The sequence below is a fragment of the Orbicella faveolata genome, unplaced genomic scaffold (assembly GCF_042242905.1).
Source record: "Orbicella faveolata isolate gen_17 unplaced genomic scaffold, um_ofav_v1 contig_46, whole genome shotgun sequence".
Classification (NCBI taxonomy): Eukaryota; Metazoa; Cnidaria; class Anthozoa; order Scleractinia; family Merulinidae; genus Orbicella; species Orbicella faveolata.
In genome coordinates, this window is record NW_028301576.1 from 26,845,627 (window position 1) to 26,863,762 (window position 18,136).

The following is an 18,136-nucleotide window of genomic DNA, read 5'->3' on the forward strand; positions in this document are numbered from 1 at the left end:
GAAGTTGATGCTAATAACACTTCCATAGCTTTTCTCGTCAATGCCAATTCTTTCTCTGAAAAGTTTACGATGTTATTTCTCACTATCTTCTCTATTGGAATGTCAACTTTGCTTTTACTCAAATCTTTCAGCTTGGATAACGAGGATTTAGTGGAAGTGCATGATCGAACTACTGAATTCCCCAAACGCGCACCAAGTTCTCTCTCTACTTGTGCCCTTGTCTTGGATGCGACCTTCAATAATAATAATTATAATATAATATAAATACCTGTGTAGCAATACCAACAGAAACTTAAAGACACATTGCCTTCAGCTACTTTAAACTTAGACACTAGCTTAATGTCTAAGGAAAGTGTACCTTGTCTAGTGTGTCTTTCTCCAATAAAGTCGAAAGCAAAGAAGGCGACATAGACGTAGATGTCACTTTTCAGTGTGGGAGTTTGAGGCTGTGAATTTGGTTTACCCGTCTTTGTAAAAAAAGCATCCAGTGACTTGCATCCTGTTAATTAAGAAATGAGAATGAATGTGGTTTTTTGATATCTTTATGGACAGTAGGGTTTTTAACCCAAATCTCTCCTAATCTCATACAAAAAGGCCCGGAAACCTCAATTACCCAGGTGATTATCACGAGATTGTTAGCTGTGTTCAGTCTGTCAACACCTTATTCGACTGGTACTTTCTCATGGTGTTCAAGTCCTGGGTCAAGTACGACACACAGCCGGACATTGTGGTTGTTGCACATGGATCTAACAGCTCTCATACAAATCTCCTTTTTCCTTGTAATGGCTGAAGGAACAGATTCCACTGAAACAATGAAGGTCATACCAAAGTTTACTCTGAACTGATTTTCCCTGTCGCGTCTTTTTGGAGTTTTATTAACTTAGCTAACTGATTCATTGTGATTCCTCACTTATAGTTGAATGTTGAAATACCCGCAAATGCAATGGAAAGGTTTAAAGATTCCCTGAGAGATCTAGGAGGGTGCATACTTGAAGGTATGAGGACCCATTGTTCTGAAATAAATGTGTTCTTAGGAAATTTGCAATTTACAGCGGCATGGTTCGGTTAAATTTACGTTGACCAGGGCGTCAAATGTCTTCTTTTAAACAGATGAAATCGAAAATCCCCTCCACAAGGAAACCCCTCAGACAGTTGCAGCAAAGATCCGAGCTTGGCTTCACAAAAATGGGTCTCCGTATCTTATTTTTCAAAGGAGGTTGTGAAGCGCTCGCAAGGAACGGTGTCGGGATTGATCAACAATCCGCCTTCGTCGTTTCCTACCAGCACCGGAAGGGAACCATGGAAGGCTATGACGGAATTTCTTCTATCAAAGACGAAACAAGACGAAGTTTCAGCCGCTCGGGCAGCCCATAAAGGTAAAATGTTTGGTCCTTGTAAAATTATTATCGGTATAATCAGTTAATTTTTTTAAACCACTGATGGAAATACACGGCATTAACACAGCGTTAACACCCTTTAACAGGACGTAAACAAACTGGGAAACAATGCCAACCCTCAGAGGCAGAGCCTGTGGTGAAGAAGACCAGAAAAGTCTTCGACAAGGCCGAACTTGCTGCTATGGATGCCATATACACGGCTTCTAACGGACTGCCAGATTCGTCTATGATTGAGAGACTGGCAAACTCCTTCCTGGTGGAAAAGGAACAGGTATGACACTAGAAAAGAGTTTATACTTACTCTTGGGCTTCGCTTCTTTTATGTTATTATCTTCGTCCAAGAACCACCCTGCCTTGATTTGATGGTTATTTTCTTTCGTGTGTCGTCTGAGAACCCATATCGCTCGAGAGTTCACCTTATAACTCAGAGTAATGCGGCACGCTTTGCATATCAAACTGCTCTCAAAATTATCTATGGATGAAATTGGTTTTAAACCCAAAGACCTCAGCTCTTTTGAAATAGAAAAAATTGTTGTGTGGCACAGAAAGAACATAAAGAAACGGTGAAAAAAGATTTACTAGTAAAATTAATCCTGAGAACATCTTTGTAAATCGCTACTTGAGCTGGCACGAGTTGCAATAAACCGGGAGCATGATTTATCACAAATGAAACCCTGGAAACCGGAAAGGACTCTAGCAAAACCGGCTGTCACGTTGCTTTGAGATTGGCAGTGGTGGCACATGAAAGATTATCACGGGTTTGTCTATAAACATTGTTCACTTCAGAGCTGACAGCTTGTCACCTTGTTTAATGTAATCCTTGAATACTCCAGGAATATTGCGCCACCTATCACGTAATTTGGTTTACTACTACTTTCTCTATCTCGCTTTCAGATTGAAAAGTTAATTTACAAAACAAATATTCATCTATAGGAAACCATTTTGACATATAAAGTTGACAAGAATCGGGCAAGAATACACTTCAAAACATAATATGGGCTTCAGGTCAGCTTTACTGATGCCGGTTTCACAGACAATGCTACCTGACACACTAAATTAAAGTTAGATCACTTAGGGGTGGAGGTGTGGAAATGCATTTTTTTCCCGATTTTTTTTAATCATTTCGTAGGTCTCCAACTGGTTCCAGAACCACAGACGGCTGGCAAAGGCCCGACAATATACACCAGGCCAATACGGCCCGTCTACAGATAACCAACCTGAGAAACAATAACCCGGTAGTTACACACCAGACAACAAGAGATCTGTTTTCTTTTTATATTGTAACAGTTACTAGTTAAAGAAAATAAAAATTAAGAAACTGTCAGTGTACATAGTTTGCAGAATAGGTGTTCCTCACAGTCCGAAAAAATAATTATCCTGGTCGTCTAAATTTCCAAAATCTGCACGTTAATCCCGCTAGACTGTAGCGTACGTCGGATTTCGTTGGCTTGTCACCTTGGTAGAGTAATTTCTATCCTCACGGGCATGTTTATCCCTGCTCCAGGATGCCATCTTCCTTTAGCATCATTAACTGGCCTTCCTGTTACAATGCTACCGAAATAAACAGATACACTGAGTAAATACAAAATATCAACCTGATATCCGGGAAATAACAAACAAGGATTATGGAATAATCTCGGGAAAAATTATGCAACTTACACTACAATTTCGTTTTTCAAAGGCCAGAGCAGTGATAGCAACTCTCTTTGGAGGTGACCCAGTTGACCGCGATCATCGATCACCTTCAGTGCATTGCCGCGATCTCCCCTCTTCTTCTGAGCAATGAATCGCTCGCCAACTTCAACTGCGAAAGGGCATTCATGATACCCTTTTACCGTGACCTGGTTAATGGTCAAAATAGCTCGAGACATATTGGATATTTCCCGTATCAAGGGCAATAGACCAGGGCAATAGAACACGACCACGTGCAGAACTAATGCGGGTCGTATTGCAGGAATTATTGATAGATAATTGATCGAAACAATCTGCTTGACAGCAAAAGATAGCCAATGACAATCGATGGCAATCAATGACATTTGAGGACTCGAGCTTGTGATTATCGATTGGTCATCAATTGGCTGATAGTAATCGATAACAATTAACTAATTGTTATCGATTGATATCAATTGATCGATTGGTTTCTGATGATCGATTGTTATCAATTGATCACGCCGGGGTCAATGATCACAATGGTATGGCTCCTGGTCATGTGCGCTCTAGTTGTTGTCTGTCTTTCACAGTGCTCAGTCTTCTTAGTTTTGTCTCCGGGGGGTGAAGCTGCTGGCCAGCTTGACTCATCATCTTTAAGAAAGGCTGGTCCCTCCATCCAAACTTCACTCTCGGCTAAGGCTACAGCAGAAAGCCCCCTTGTCGGCAGGTCTGCTGGGTTGACCGTTCCTGGTAGTGTCGCCACTGCTAAGGACTTGTTGTTCGCTGAATTTCGCCAATTTGATTGGCAACAAATGGTTTGAACTCATGACTTTGATTGTGAACCCAATACCACACATTTTCTGAGTCAGTCCAGAAGATGGTTCTGTCCACGGTGATCACTTCAGGATGTTCTGGGCCAATCAACTTGAAAGGACAGCACCCGTAAGCTCTAAGTGGGGAATTGTCATCGCCTTTACTGGAGATACACGACACTTTGACGCAATAAGGCACAAAGAGGGGCTGCTGTTCTGGTATCGACAGACTAAATAGGTAACGTTTGCAAAGGCATCATTAGATGCATCTGAGTATAGATGTAGTTCAATGTTCTCTGGGTTGGCTTGACGCAAACAATGAGGAACAGCAACATTTGACAGTTGTGGGAGCTCTGATTCCCACTTCTCCCACTTGGCTTTTAAGTTCTCCGGTAACTCATCATCCCAGTCCACACCAGCCATCCATATCTCCTGCATAAGGACCTTTGCTCTCACCGTGAATGGTGCCAAGAACTGAAGCGGGTCAAACAGGCTGGCTATAGCACTAAGTACATTTCGTTTGGTGGGTTGTTGTTTGTCTACAAGTGGCTGTAGCACTTGGAAAGTAAAGACATCTCTTTTGGCTTCCCACATAACCCCTAGAGTCTTGATCTTTGGCACATTATCTTTGTCTAACTCCAAGGTAGGTAGCCAATCTTCCTTTGGGATATCTTCAATTACAACTGGTACATTGGAGGACCACTTCCTTAACTTAAATAGCCAATAGAGTAGACAGCTGACGACGCAGGTGTTGAGCACTTTCAACTGTCTCACAGGAGTCTGGTACATCATCTACATACATCGAGTCTTCAACTGTACTTGCTGCTTCAGGAAACTCCAAAGCATGTGTCTTTGCATGGGTCTGAAGGACATACTGAGAACAAAATGGCGAGGTAGTATTTCCAAACAATAGTTGCTGAAACTCATACATGTCGGGCTCTCTTGAAGTGTCGAAGTCTCGCCACAGGAACCAGTGAAATGGACGGTCCTTGTCTTGCATTTCAACTTGCAAGAACATCTCTGAAATGTCAGCTGACAGGGCTACAGGTGCCCAACAAAAACGTGTTAACACATCAACCAGTTCTCTTTGAAGCTTTGGCCCCAGCCATATGGTGTCATTCAGACTCTTTCCATCATGGTTCGCTGCAGCTAGACAATGGTAACAGCGATTGCCATTTCCGATTAGCTCCTTTCTCTTCTTAACAGGTAGCTCCTTAAAGGCTTTACAAACCCATGGTGGATGGCTCTGCTTACATGTGTCAACGACACAGCTTCTTGACTTTGATTTGGTGGTAAAGGTTCTGCCACAAACTCAGTTCCCTCGAAAACCGTTTCTACCTCCTTCTGGCAGTGGCCCATCAAGTTTTCTTTTCCCGAATCCACTCGTCTCTTCCCTTGCCTCTTCCATGATTTGAACCCGGATCTCTACCCACTCTATAAGTGACTTGAAGTTGTCTTCCAGAGAATGATTAAGTAGCCAATGCTTGTATGCCTGCACATCATCCTCCAAAAGCTTCTCCTTTGCTGTGAGACTAAGATTGTGTCCTTGAAGCTCTTGACCTGGCCCACAGTCTTTCAGTACTATGCGAACTCTTTGGAGTATACCTCTTTGGAGTATACCACGCAGAGCAGTCAGGTGTTTAATCTGTAAACGCCTCTCTCCTCTATACTTCCTTTCGAGTTTTTCCTTTGCTCTTCGGTAAGCATTCACAGAGTATTGCAGGTCTTGAACCAATGCCAGGGCCTTTCCAGTCAAACTGCTTTGAAGTCCTAACACTTTTTCTCCAACAGGAATATCCATTACATCAACAATAGACTTAAGGGCTGCCCTCCAAGGCTCGTAGTCAGCCTTATCTTCTCCTGAAAACTTGGGAAGATCCACACCCTTCAATTTTATGGTAAGCTCCTTTGTATCAGTCTTCCATGGTGCTGGCCAGGCTCATAAGCATTCTTCTCATACTATAAATCAGAGGAACGGGAGATGCCCAGGGAAATGTCATCCCTATCGTGCAGGCCAGTTTCTCACTCTGCTGCATCTGCTCTCTGTTGATTCAGAGCAGCCACCTTTAGTGCTTCCTCAGCCTGCTGTTTGGCCAGTTGAAGTTCAGCGGTTATTCTTCCTAGCTCTAATTCCTTCTGTTTTTGTTCTTCTTCAACTTGAGCAAGGCATTCGCTGGCCTGTTTTTCTTCCAGTTGCTTCTGTTTTACATATCAGGATGCCAAGGAAACTTTATCATCATCTACATGCGATTTATTTCAAAGCAAAACTGACTCTTCCTCTCCCTTGTCAAGTCTTGTACATGTTTTTCGGCATTCTGTATAATTTCATCAACTGACGCCATTATTTCATCTGCTTCGTTGTCAAGTGTTTCAATAATTGTGTCTGCATGTTCAATTTCGTTCAGTGTGTAAACTTCTTTAAGACTGGCAACGATTTTTTCTATAAGACTTAACTCCATTTTAATCTTGTTTACAACCCTTCACACAGCGGTTTTACCGGGCAAGGTTCCATTTTATGTGTTACTCTCCAAAAGGTCAGTCGACTGATTCTTCGCTTTTGTTAGTCTAGTCTTGGCCGATTTCTTGTCGTTACGTAAGGTTTGAATTTTAGCACTAGCACTACTTACTGTGCTCCCATCTTTCTCGCTTTCGTTTTCCTTTTTGGTCACAACGTCTTCAGGAGGTTTTTCGATTGAAAGGCAGCATGCAAGAACGTCCCCTAGATTTTTCGGTCATTTTTGAAAGTGCTTAAAACTAGCTGAATTTTGGCATGTGGGCTTCATTTCACCTGAGAAACATTGCTCTGAAGTTTTTTTCGCTGGGTTGCTTTTCATTCTCGAGAAATAACTTATGCAAAAAGGGCACACAGGTTGGAAAAACCAAGTGGTTTATTGCATACGCAATATCTCGAGAACGAAGCAAACTTTAGCGCGAAAAGTACGGGACATTGCTTAACATACCTGAACAAAACTGCATGCGAAATTTGGAACATTTTCGACAAAGTTCACCTTTGATTAAAATACCTGACGCCCTTTTCCCGCCAAGTCCTTCAAATAAACGAAGCCAGGCCTTTGTTATGATAAACAGAGCCGATCCTTTGTTATAATAGCCAAGCCAAGTCTTTGTTATAAGTCAAAGTCTCGCCTCGGTTTATTATAACAAAGGATCAGCCCGCCACAACCGCAAGGACTTTGATTTTACTTAGAAACCAGCAAAATGTCAATTTCACGCAGCTTATATAAGCTCAAATTTGTTGATTTCAGGTCAAAAGTGCTTAAAATGTTGACTTGTGTTAACGCGCGACGGCAAGGATGTTGATTTCTCTTAGAAAGCAGCAAAATGTCAATTTTACGCAACGTAAAAGCTCAAAAATGTCGATTTTAGGTCAAAAAAGGTTTAAATGTTGATTTCATGTTAACCCGTGACGGTAGGGATGTTGATTTCACTTAGAAAACAGCAAAATGTTAATTTTACACAGCGTATAAACTCAAAAATGTTGATTTCAGGTCTAAATAGGTAAAAATGCTGATTTCACGTTAACGCGTGATGGCAAGGATGTTGATTTCACTTAGAAAACAGCAAAATGTTAATTTCACGCAACGTATAAGCTCAAAAATGTTGATTTCAGGTCTAAATAGGTAAAAATGCTGATTTCACGTTAACGCGCGACGGCAAGGATGTTGATTTCACTTAGAAAACAGCAAAATGTCAATTTCACGCAGCTTATATAAGCTCAAATTTGTTGACTTCAGGTCAAAAGTGCTTAAAATGATGACTCATGTTAACACGCGACGGCAAGGATGTTGATTTCTCTTAGAAAGCAGCAAAATTTGGAACCTCTTACTGCAACTGTATTGAAGAACAATCATACTGTCAGTCCAGAATATGGAGTCTTGAATCTCCAAAGAGAGTTCACGGGATAGCATTCGATCCATTCTCACAGCAATCACGGCAGCAGACAGTTCAAGCCTTGGTATGGTCATCTGCCTAATTGGAGCCAATCTGGACTTCCCCAACAACAGGGAGCAGTGAATTCTTCCCTCAGCGTTCACTGTGCAGAGATATGAAACAGAACCGTAGGCTGACATAGAAGCATCAGAGAAATGATGTAGTTCACATTTCAACGGCCTTCCGAAACTGGCAGGCACCAAACAACGCTCAACCTTGAACTGATTCAATAGTGGGAGCTCCTCCAACCACTTATTCCACCGCACCTGATTCTCTGGGCTCAGTGGATCGTCCCATTCCTTGCCAGACTTACACTCGTCTTGGAAGATCACCTTGGCATGAAGAACAAACGGGCACACCAGTCCCAAAGGGTCGTAAACAGAACTAACTATACTCAGAAGCCCTCTCCAGGTGAACTCTCTCTGTTTACTCTTGATCTGAATGCCAAATTGATCAGTGTTAGTGTTCCAGTGAATCCCTAAGGCCCTCTCAACAGGCAGAGAACTGTGGTCAAGATCAAGGTTCTTGACTCCCTTCGCTCTCTCTCCTACAGGAATAGCCTCCAGTACTCTTCGGTCATTACTGATCCACTTTGTGAGTCAAAAGCCCACAAGCGCAAGCAACTTGCATAAGCTGTGTACGATGTTGATGGCCTCCTCAGTGGTTCCAACAGACTTCAGGCAATCATCAGCGTAAAAATTCTTTAGCACAGTTTGAGTTGTCTCTTCAGGGAAATCCATTGTGATCATCTGCCACGTGCCTCAGGGCAAAACTAGCACAACTCGGACTCCACACTCCTCCAAACAGATCCACACACATCCTGTAGACTTCTACCTCACCACCAATCTCACCATTCTTCCACCACAGAAAACGCAAGGCATCACGGTGCTTGGGAGACACCCGAACCTGATGAAACATTCCTTCGATGTCTCCCATTACAGCCACTTGTTCTTCCCTGAAACGTAGTAAGACCCCTACGAGATTGTTTGTAAAGTCAGGGCCTTGCAAAACTTCTTTGTTCAGTGATGTGCCACCAAAGGTCACTGCACAGTCAAATACAATTCGCAACTTCTCCGGTTTGTTTTCATTGACAACATTGTGGTGGGGAAGGTACCAAGTCTGTCCAGGCGTCGCACCCATTTCCCCGTCAAGCACTTTCTCTGCATAACCCTTGTCAAGAAGTTCTTGAATTCTGCCCTTGTACTTGGCGTGTAACTCGGGGTCTTTCCGGAACCGACGCACCAACGACTGAAGCCTCTTTTCAGCAACACTTCGATTATCAGGCAAATTAGGGAGCTTGGACTTGAAGGGGATATCCATCTGATAATGTCCCTCAACTACCTCCGCCGACTGTTCCCATATGTCAACAGCTCTCTTATCGTCGACTGAAAACTGTGGCAGACTGTTTGCCAAGGCTTCACTTGTTTCAATCTTCCAAAACTGCTCCACCTGCGCATCCAGACTCTCATCGGCACGAGCAAGATTGCAAAGGGCGGACTCTTCAATCAGGCGTTCAGATTCCAAGGGACCATTAAGGGACCACCCCAAGCGAGTTCTGGTGGCATAAGGTTGTCCTTCTTCCCCCTTTTGCAGCTCTAGGGGCCAAAGAGCTTCAGGAACATCTTGGCCTATCAAAATAGAAACGCCTGACCTGTCAACTCAAGGGAGACGAAGATCTCTGAGATGAGCCCACTTAATGGCGTCGCTAGCTGAGGCTATAGAACTCTCCAAGGTAGGTAGATTGGGCAGGGCGTACACCTTTGGCAGCTGGATAACACTGGTTTTCCCCATCCCACTCTTAGCCGCTGCTACTTCTAGACCCACCACTTCCACATTGGCGTTTTCTCTACTGTTGACAGTAGTTACGGAAAGATTCGCCTGTTGGCCTTTCACCCCAAGTTTCTCAATCAAGGCCTCGGAGCAAAAGGTATTAGTACTCCCTGAATGGAGCGAGGCATGTGTGTAATAATAAACCGTTTGACCCTTGGCTCTCACCTTCATGGGAATGGGCAGCGCTAACTTGATCTCCCCTTGTTTTGGTGACCTGCATGCATGGGTGTGGCTTTCAACTTGTTGACTACTAGTTCCAGGATTAGGCTTTGCCTGCTGTTCGCCAGGGTCCTCCTTTCCAGATAGTCCAAAGGATTGGTGCAACAGTTTAGTGTGCTTCATAGTACATCCTTCTACACCACATATAACGCCCGCTCTGCACTGCTTCACAATGTGTCTACCATCAAAACAACAGAAGCAGAGTTTCTTACCGCAAACAAAACTTAGTCTTTCCCCAGGCAACATAGCTTTAAACCGGGAACAAACACTCAAGACATGATCCCCCTTACACAGCCGACAAACATGCCTTGTAGTCTTAGCGTTCTTAAACTTGGGGTCATTGATGTTTCCCTGACTTTGTGGGCTTTGCTGGTCCTCATGGCCTTGCACTCCAAAACTAGATCCTATGGTTATTCCTGGCCTTCGTGGGCTTCTTCCACTGAAATCCTTAGACTTGCTTTCCGAGACTCCGAACACAGGGTCAGTGGCCTCCCAAGCAGCTTCCGAGACAAAATGTGTCAACTTGACAATTGAGGGGTATCTGCCTGTTGCTTCCAAGGTCTTAACAACTAATTTCCTCCATCAACTCTGAAGCGACTGTGGCAGTCTTTCAACAATCTTGACCATACTCCTGCGAGTGTCAATTTCTTCAAGTTTGCTCATGGCTTCTAAAGTCTCCTTACAACTTCTAAGATCATCCGCCAGTTCCTGAAGGCAGTGCCCTTCACCATGTCTTACAATAGGTCCTTCAGTGACTTTCTTAACCCACATTTCAGAGATCTTGTAGTCATCTCCAAACCTCTCTTTCAGTAAAGCTCTTGCTTTCGCATATCCTGCTGAAGGACTCATGATGGCACAGCACTTGATGACTTTGAGGGCTTCTCCTTTACAATACTGAAAAAGCCTGTTCAACTTTGCGCTATCATCTATAGCAGCACTTCCAATGCTATTATCGAAACTACGCATGAACGTCCAGAACTCTAATGGGTCTCCATTGAAAGTCATAAGCTCAGCCTTTGGCAACTGCATGATGTTAATCATCTGAAGGAGGCGTGGCTCATCACAGACTGTGGAATTTGGACCAACATGCTGTTCTTTTCCTTGTGCAGGGGGGTCCTGACCATTCCCTTCGACATTAGCATATTTAACTTGCTCACCAGTCCTCTTCTTTCAACACTGGCTCCTCGAGTTTGTGCACCAGACACTGCATTCTTCAAATTGCGACATACACGTTGGCCACTCTGCTGCGTTTGGATTTAAAGGCGACTTCTCAACTGAACCTCTTACAGCACTGATGCGATCACTCAATCCATCTCTCTCCTCAAACATCTGATAAACTCTCTCCTCAGCTTCAACCTCTGAAATCTTAGCTCTTAAGTTCAACTGCTCTTGGTCATATTGCAATTGTAACTGTTTTTGTTTGAGCTCCAAACCATCTTTCAGGACCTGTGCACACGCCATCAACACCGCCTTTCTAGCCGCGGCCTTCAACCGCGCACTGGACGCGGTTGATGAAGAGGACTTCTTTGTACTCCTAGTTGTCTGACTGATACTATCATCTGCGTTAAGTTCGTCTTGTAACTGACCATTTGAGAGATTTAACGCACATGACACACTCATGCGGTGGTCTGCTAATTTCAACACTTCACTACAATTGTTTTCAGCTTCGACATAGTACAATTGGGCGCTGGGAACCTCTTCTGGCATACCAGCCTTTTCCAGCCACTGAATTAATTTAACATTAAAGTCAAATAAATCCTTAAGAGCTGTTCTCACCTGTTCCAACCTTTTCTGGACGCGATCAACACTCGCTCCACTGTCCAACAAAGATTTTAACTCATCCCGCTTCCTTGTCAGATTTGACGCGTAGCCGCCATGTTGTTTTCTCAAGACCGCCATTTTCTCCAAATTGACAGCATGTAAATCCAAAGTTACATTGCTCCTTCGAGGTCGAGCACTGACACAAAGATTCTCCTCAGACAGGCTCCTTCGTTCGCCAATTCCACGGTACATTTCGCTCGCAGAACTCAAACCAAGCATGATGAACAGTCAGACCACAAACATCGATGACAGACTCGGTTTTCAAACTCCAAACACGCAAAATGTAATCCGATGCAGCACACAAGAATACGAACTTCAACCAGCGACCTTTTGCGTGACAACAATCGAGGACTTCAATCCAGAGTTTCCGACAAATATCTGTACGTTTGATGTTGAAGAAATCCACAAACAAATTGTACACTGAAGATGTTTATTCTGTTACTCGTCCTTCTGTCGGTTCGGTACAGCTGAAAGTTACAAATGTAAAGCTCGTGACTCGAACAAATATTAAATTACAAAAAAAACAATACAAATGAGCGACCACTTACATATTTTTGGGCATCTTCAGGCCTAATCAAGATGTCAACATCGAGAAAGTAAAAGGCAAAGGTAAAAGCAAACTTTCCGCCTACACACAAAACAACGTACATCAAACTGCTAAGAGCACATGGTCGCAGAAGTCACGTGACCCGCCCAAGGGGGGTACAGAGGGGCACGGTAAGGCAAACTGTCTCTAACAGTTACTGACGCAAAGATATTCAAGTGTGTTTATTTATCATTTATGACACAACTGAAACAAAACAAATCCATCAATACCATCTGGGCATGTCCTAGAACCTACACTAGTTACATGTATTGCTAAGAGCACTTTCATTGTAAATATGTATGAAACTTAACCATAAGCCTCATGGTGGTTACTCTACTAAGATTACACAATACAGCTAGCTGAAGTATGAACTTCGTCAGAAGGGTCGATTCAGTGGCCGGAAGACCAAGGATTCCTGGGCTTTCTAAATCTTTTCTCATCAGGCGACGTATCATCAGATAATGCCAAAATCGCTACATTTGTTAGGAATGGCCACATTGCCTTGCGAAGCTCTTCGATTGTACTGCTGTAATCCGACAAAGTTCACACTAAAACAGCTGTATATTATATAGACATTTAAGGTACACCAGTATTCATCCAACGAGGAAACCGTCTTCTCGCTGAAACCATCTTCAGGTCTTTAAGAAAGCTGTATGGTCACGGTACCCAGCAAAGACAGTCTAAATGCAGCTTCCTTTTTTTATCTAGTTAACTAAATTATAAAACTAATAATAAATTTGGTAACTCTTGTGTTGACTAGAAATATAATTTCTCCAACATTCTGGAAAACTTTCATAGCCACTGGAAGGCAAGTCAACTATTCCTGAGCAGGCATGCACCGAAACATGGGGCAGATTTCCCACCTGCACATGGAAAATTACTTTAATAGTTTCAACGGCAAGAGAGGAACTGCCTGCTACATAACAAAGCAGGCATGCCAATTCTTTTTCGTTGAGTCTTCTGACATACCCCCCAAAATACATGTAAATGGTTGCTGCCCCTTTGTCATTGCATCCGGGTTGTCAACAGTAATTAGGTTGAGAACTTTCTCAGTTGTCACATTCAAAAAGCTATAGAGATCTAATACTAACTCTTTTGTGGCTGGAAGCCACAATTCTCTGTGTACTCCCTCTAAGATGCCTTTCCTCGTGGCATCTGCTGCCATCACAGCTTTATTCCACTGCTCTGTTTTGGCAACACTTACTAGAATTGTTTCTAGGCTATTTTCATTAGGCATTTTACTGACACCAAACTCTGACAGAAATTCCAAAAGGAAATTGATGTTTTCCTCAGAAAGACTGACTCGAGAATTACATTTTTCAAGAATCTCTTTGAGTCTTAAATTGTCGTAATAACTTACGTAACATTTTCCTTCCCAGTAAGAAGCGCAATAGAAAACTTTATTAAGCTAGGGTGGAAACACCCCGACCATAAGAAATCCGTGACTTAGAATTCTGCCTAATGTGGTGTACATAGCCTTGAAAACAAACATCCTCATCTGGAAAGGCCGGGCCTTTTTCACATTGACACATTGAAAGTATCACTCAATGGACTGTTTCAATCGGCACAGAAGGGTGCAGGTTGGTGTTGTCAGGCATGGAAAGAGTAAAATACTCAGGGGTCAAGCTCAACGACCCCACCCAGTTGTACACCATCCCTACTTACCCCTTCCTTTCAAATCTGTGCATTTGAACACCGACTATCAGATGTCTTACGGAAACTATGAAGTGTGGCTTGTTCACTTTTGGCTCCTTAGACACTCTGCTGGCTCTTGCTTCACGTAGGCATTCCTGCTGTGCAGCTTTTCCTGGCACTGGAGGAGCTCCTCTTGCTTGTCACTTTCTTTTGCTTGGTCTGCAGCCAACGAGTCGAGATACTCTTTTCCCGAAGTGCTCTCAGGACTCTTCTTTCTTTTGAACTGCCCACCAACCTTGAAGATGTGGCGGTGTCGAAAGCTGGCATCAAAAGGTCACTCATCATCACTGATAGTTAGAAGTCTTTATTAAGAAATCAGTCACAACATACATGTGGCTTTACAATCGATAACAAACTAAGCTAAACTAGAAAAAACCTATCATATGTATTACAAGAAAAATTTTAAGAAATAAATATCATGGACTTCGCTTTTCTTTTACTGGGTGATTATTCTTGATCAAATATACAGTCGCACTTTCGATAGTTTGTGTTCTTCAATGTACCTTTCTAAAGTGAATTCTTTGTTTATTTCTTGGCAGCTAAAGTTTCCAAGTTTAACTGTCATTGCATTCGTCCAACCGAACACGGACATTCCGTCTGGAAAAAAAATATTTTTAATTTCATCCATCATATCTGCTGATGTCGCCTGGAAAGGGAATGATACTTCTCTCGTACCTCCTCCTTTTGCCATGCGCACAGCAATATAACGATTTTCTTTGTCATTAAAGTGCATCCATCCAATTTGGATTCTTTTCAAACGTTGCATTGGGGAAGACGTTTCGTCTTGGGGGACTTCATTATGCCCCGAGGGCCAGCAGAACCTGTCTTCTTTTTCGTCAATTTGGCACTGAGTTGTTTTGCAAGCCTCAAGAACTTTCTTTTCTTTGCTTCCTTCTCATCGCCTAAAACAAACGAACACAGAGCAAGAATGTCTCCTCTTCTAGTTAGACCAAGGGCATGAAAATCGTAGTCACTAGCCATTCGTACAGCGGTAAAATCCGTCTGAAGAATAAAAGCCATACATTGATTCCAGTTAAGTACTATTCAAAGTGTAAGCACTAGTGACAATAAATGGAGTACGAAGCTATGAAATCTTCATGCTTTGCACATGCCATGAAAAACTTAAGCCTTAAGGTTTTGGTTCTGGATATCGACAGTTTTTCTGAAACAGAACATTTCATAGCGTCAGGTCATTATTATTATTATTATTTTTATTTAAAAGAAAATGTGATATTATTTTCTTTGTACATTCTTCCCTTTTTAACAATTGCAGGTGCTCTTGCAACTACTATTAAAAAAACACGGTCAAGCACACAGCTTGCTAGCCTCTAAGAAAATATTTCAGAAATGCGATAAGACTCGGTTCATTATATTATTTTCTTTGTACATTCTTCCCTTTTTAACAATTGCAGGTGCTCTTGCAACTACTATTAAAAAAACACTGTCAAGCACACAGCTTGCTAGCCTCTAAGAAAATATTTCAGAAATGCGATAAGACTCGGTTCAGTGCACATGTTCTAGTCTGCGAACGGGCTCCCAGTTGGTTTTAGAGCGAGCAAGCCGAGTGTAGTCTAGGGTGAGCGGGACAAGCCGAGAGCAGTCTGGTGACGAGGGAGTGCACATTGTCCCACTCACTTTGCTCGCGGATTCACACTCCAACTCCCACTTGCTTCGCTCACTGAATTTTTTTTTCCACCCTCGCTGGGAGCCTGTTCGCAGGCTACACATGTTCTGAAATCAGCGACACTTGAGCCACATAAATTATTAATAAGAACAATTAAAGTTTCCTCACTTGTGATTGGTGCACAAACTGCTGTATTTTGCACTAATTAATATGCAACGACATGTAATCGGACAGTTGAAGGTAATCAGAAACTGGTAATCAGACAGGTACATGAGCCAATCAGCTTTAGTCCCGTCATCTAAATCCACTAATCACATCGTTGATTACAACCACTATAGTAACCAATTCAAGCAAGCAACTTTGTAAAATCGAGGAAGTTTGTCTCTGTTGACTGTTTTAAAAACTGACTATTGTACTGGAAATTGCGAAGTGAAGAGGGTTCTCTCTCAGTGACGCAAAAGGCCGTGTTATGAACAGTTCTACTTTCGTCGAGTGATCATGATATGAACACGAAAGCTGCCAAAGACCCGTGATTTACGAAGAATGCGTGACTTTGAACAATGCGTGATTATCGAAATATGCGTGATTATTTTTCTAAGTGGTCTTAAATAGTTTAGTGATTGCAGTTTTCTGTATATGACAGCTCATGAATAGTTCGTTTTCCTTTATTTGACAGCTCATGAAAAGTGCATTTTAGGACTAGAATTCTAGATTTCAATTTCACTTGCAATCGGCATCAGTATTGCGAACATTCAATGGTATTCAAGCTTCATGGTATTAGTTCTTCCAAGCCACAGAGATCCACTCTTCAGAATCTACTAATCAACCACAATCTCTGGTGGTTTGATACATTTGTCGCCTTCTGCACCAGACTGTAACGAAAATAAAAAAAATGCAATCTACGTTTTCTCCATAAACAATGAGCCGATAAGCCTGTTTAGTTTATTAGTGTGAAATCTAATTAGATGGAGTCTTAGGTATAAGTTTCGAGGGTCTTAGTTTTCGTGACAGCCCCTGAAAAACAGAAGTTTGCATGTCTAAAGTGACATTTTCACTAGTGACAGCTGTTTTTTTATGAGAAGGCTTACTCGCTCATCTAAGAAGGTACATTCTTCCTAAAATGAAAGGCATACTCCTTAACGTATACAAGCATCTTTGCAGTCTTCAGGTATAAAGATTTTTATGTGCATTACAAAAGAATCCCGGTGTAACAATTGAATATTTCCACTAAAGTTACTGCAGTATCATTTGTCACCTTGGTTTTCATTCTTTCCTTCAAAATTCTGTTTTCAATGTTTGTAATCCGTAACTCATTTTTAAAAAAGAAAATAGTACATGTTTTGGTATTGTTGGATTTGAATGAATTAAGCAATATCTTTTATGGATGTGTAATGCCACACGCACCTACTTCTAGGGAAAAAAAACACTCCTTTGGTTAGTCCAGTGAGTGACCTTCCATGGCATTTGCACTTACTGCATACTTAGCAGGATAAACGTACACCTAAACATCAGGTAACATACATTGTATAGCTGACACATGTAATAGTGATTCACTGGTGATATTAACGACATCTATGCAATGAGGCTCGTCCGTTATGAGACACTTGGAGGGCGGTTTTCATTACAAGAAGCAACCAAATGTGCTTTCAAATAGGTGACTACAAACACAAGTAATAGTTTTCTTGCGATAAATTTTTTTTAATTGAGTTAGGATTAATATTTTAGCAAAAGGTAAAGCCAACAAAATGGAGAGTATAAGATAAAGAAAGAGTGTAATAACACATGGCTTACCATTTCATCTTTAAAAGTTTCACAAACACTGGCTTCCACTTTCCTCTTGTCTTTTAAAAAACAGAATACCTGATGAGAATAAAAACAAATTTAAGTATTAGTTCAAGACTTTCTTTGTGCACTAACTATGTGAACACAAACAAAGGACGCCCCTTACCTGGTCCAACTCCCAATCTTTCTCGTCTTGCGAATCCATAGTTGTTCTTTCCTCTACCAAGCATAACCAACTATTGTGTAGTCATGTGGCAAGTTTAAAAGAGCAAGGCGCAAGGCGCAAGTCGCAAGTCTCAAGTCACAAGTCGCAAGTCGGTAATTCGCAAGCCACAAGTCGCAAGTAGCCAAAAAAAGGAGGAAACCAGTATGTTCCTTTAAATGCACCCTAGATAGAGCAGCAACTTCTCACTTCTGACTTTGACATTCAGGGAACGCTCTTCTGAATAATGTTGATAGCATGGCCCGAAGGAATTAAGAGCAGCTCCGCCTAAATATCGACTAAACCAGGAAATAGCCAAAAAATGAAATTTCTTCAAACTCGCCCAGAATGAAGTTTTTAGGGTACTAGTTACAAAAATATCAGCTTAAGTTCGTTAAATCAATTAGTGTTTTTTTCACGAATTTTTTCTTCCCGATGCCCAAAATTGGCCGAAATCAATCGAAAATAGACTGCATATTCAGAGACTCGTAACCGCAAAAGTAGAGATTATCATTAAAAACTAATTGTACGTCGCATTTGTACTTTCTTTCTTGTATATTTAGAGCTATT

General features: G+C 42.0%; 3 protein-coding genes and 1 pseudogene across 3 annotated transcripts; 1 reads left to right on the forward strand and 3 right to left on the reverse strand.

Moving 5' to 3' along the window:
* Positions 1–740: 740 nt before the first annotated feature.
* On the forward strand, positions 741–2,771 carry LOC149099286 (uncharacterized). The gene is made up of 4 exons (XM_089276792.1): positions 741–818; positions 917–995; positions 1,484–1,668; positions 2,527–2,771. The coding sequence occupies exons 1-4, from the start codon at positions 741–743 to the stop codon at positions 2,626–2,628; spliced, it is 444 nt and encodes a 147-aa protein (XP_089132918.1). The 3' UTR covers positions 2,629–2,771.
* A 3,110-nt stretch (positions 2,772–5,881) lies between these two features.
* Positions 5,882–10,885, reverse strand: LOC149099287 (uncharacterized). Its single transcript, XM_089276793.1, has 6 exons — positions 10,486–10,885; positions 9,532–10,356; positions 8,642–9,435; positions 7,704–8,397; positions 6,487–6,578; positions 5,882–6,058 (listed from the first exon to the last, which is right to left on the reverse strand). The coding sequence occupies exons 1-6, from the start codon at positions 10,883–10,885 to the stop codon at positions 5,882–5,884; spliced, it is 2,982 nt and encodes a 993-aa protein (XP_089132919.1).
* A 141-nt stretch (positions 10,886–11,026) lies between these two features.
* LOC149099288 (uncharacterized) lies at positions 11,027–12,165 on the reverse strand. The gene has a single exon (XM_089276794.1). The coding sequence runs from the start codon at positions 11,894–11,896 to the stop codon at positions 11,027–11,029; it is 870 nt and encodes a 289-aa protein (XP_089132920.1). The 5' UTR covers positions 11,897–12,165.
* A 1,836-nt stretch (positions 12,166–14,001) lies between these two features.
* LOC149099289 (uncharacterized) lies at positions 14,002–17,569 on the reverse strand (annotated as a pseudogene).
* Positions 17,570–18,136: the final 567 nt, after the last annotated feature.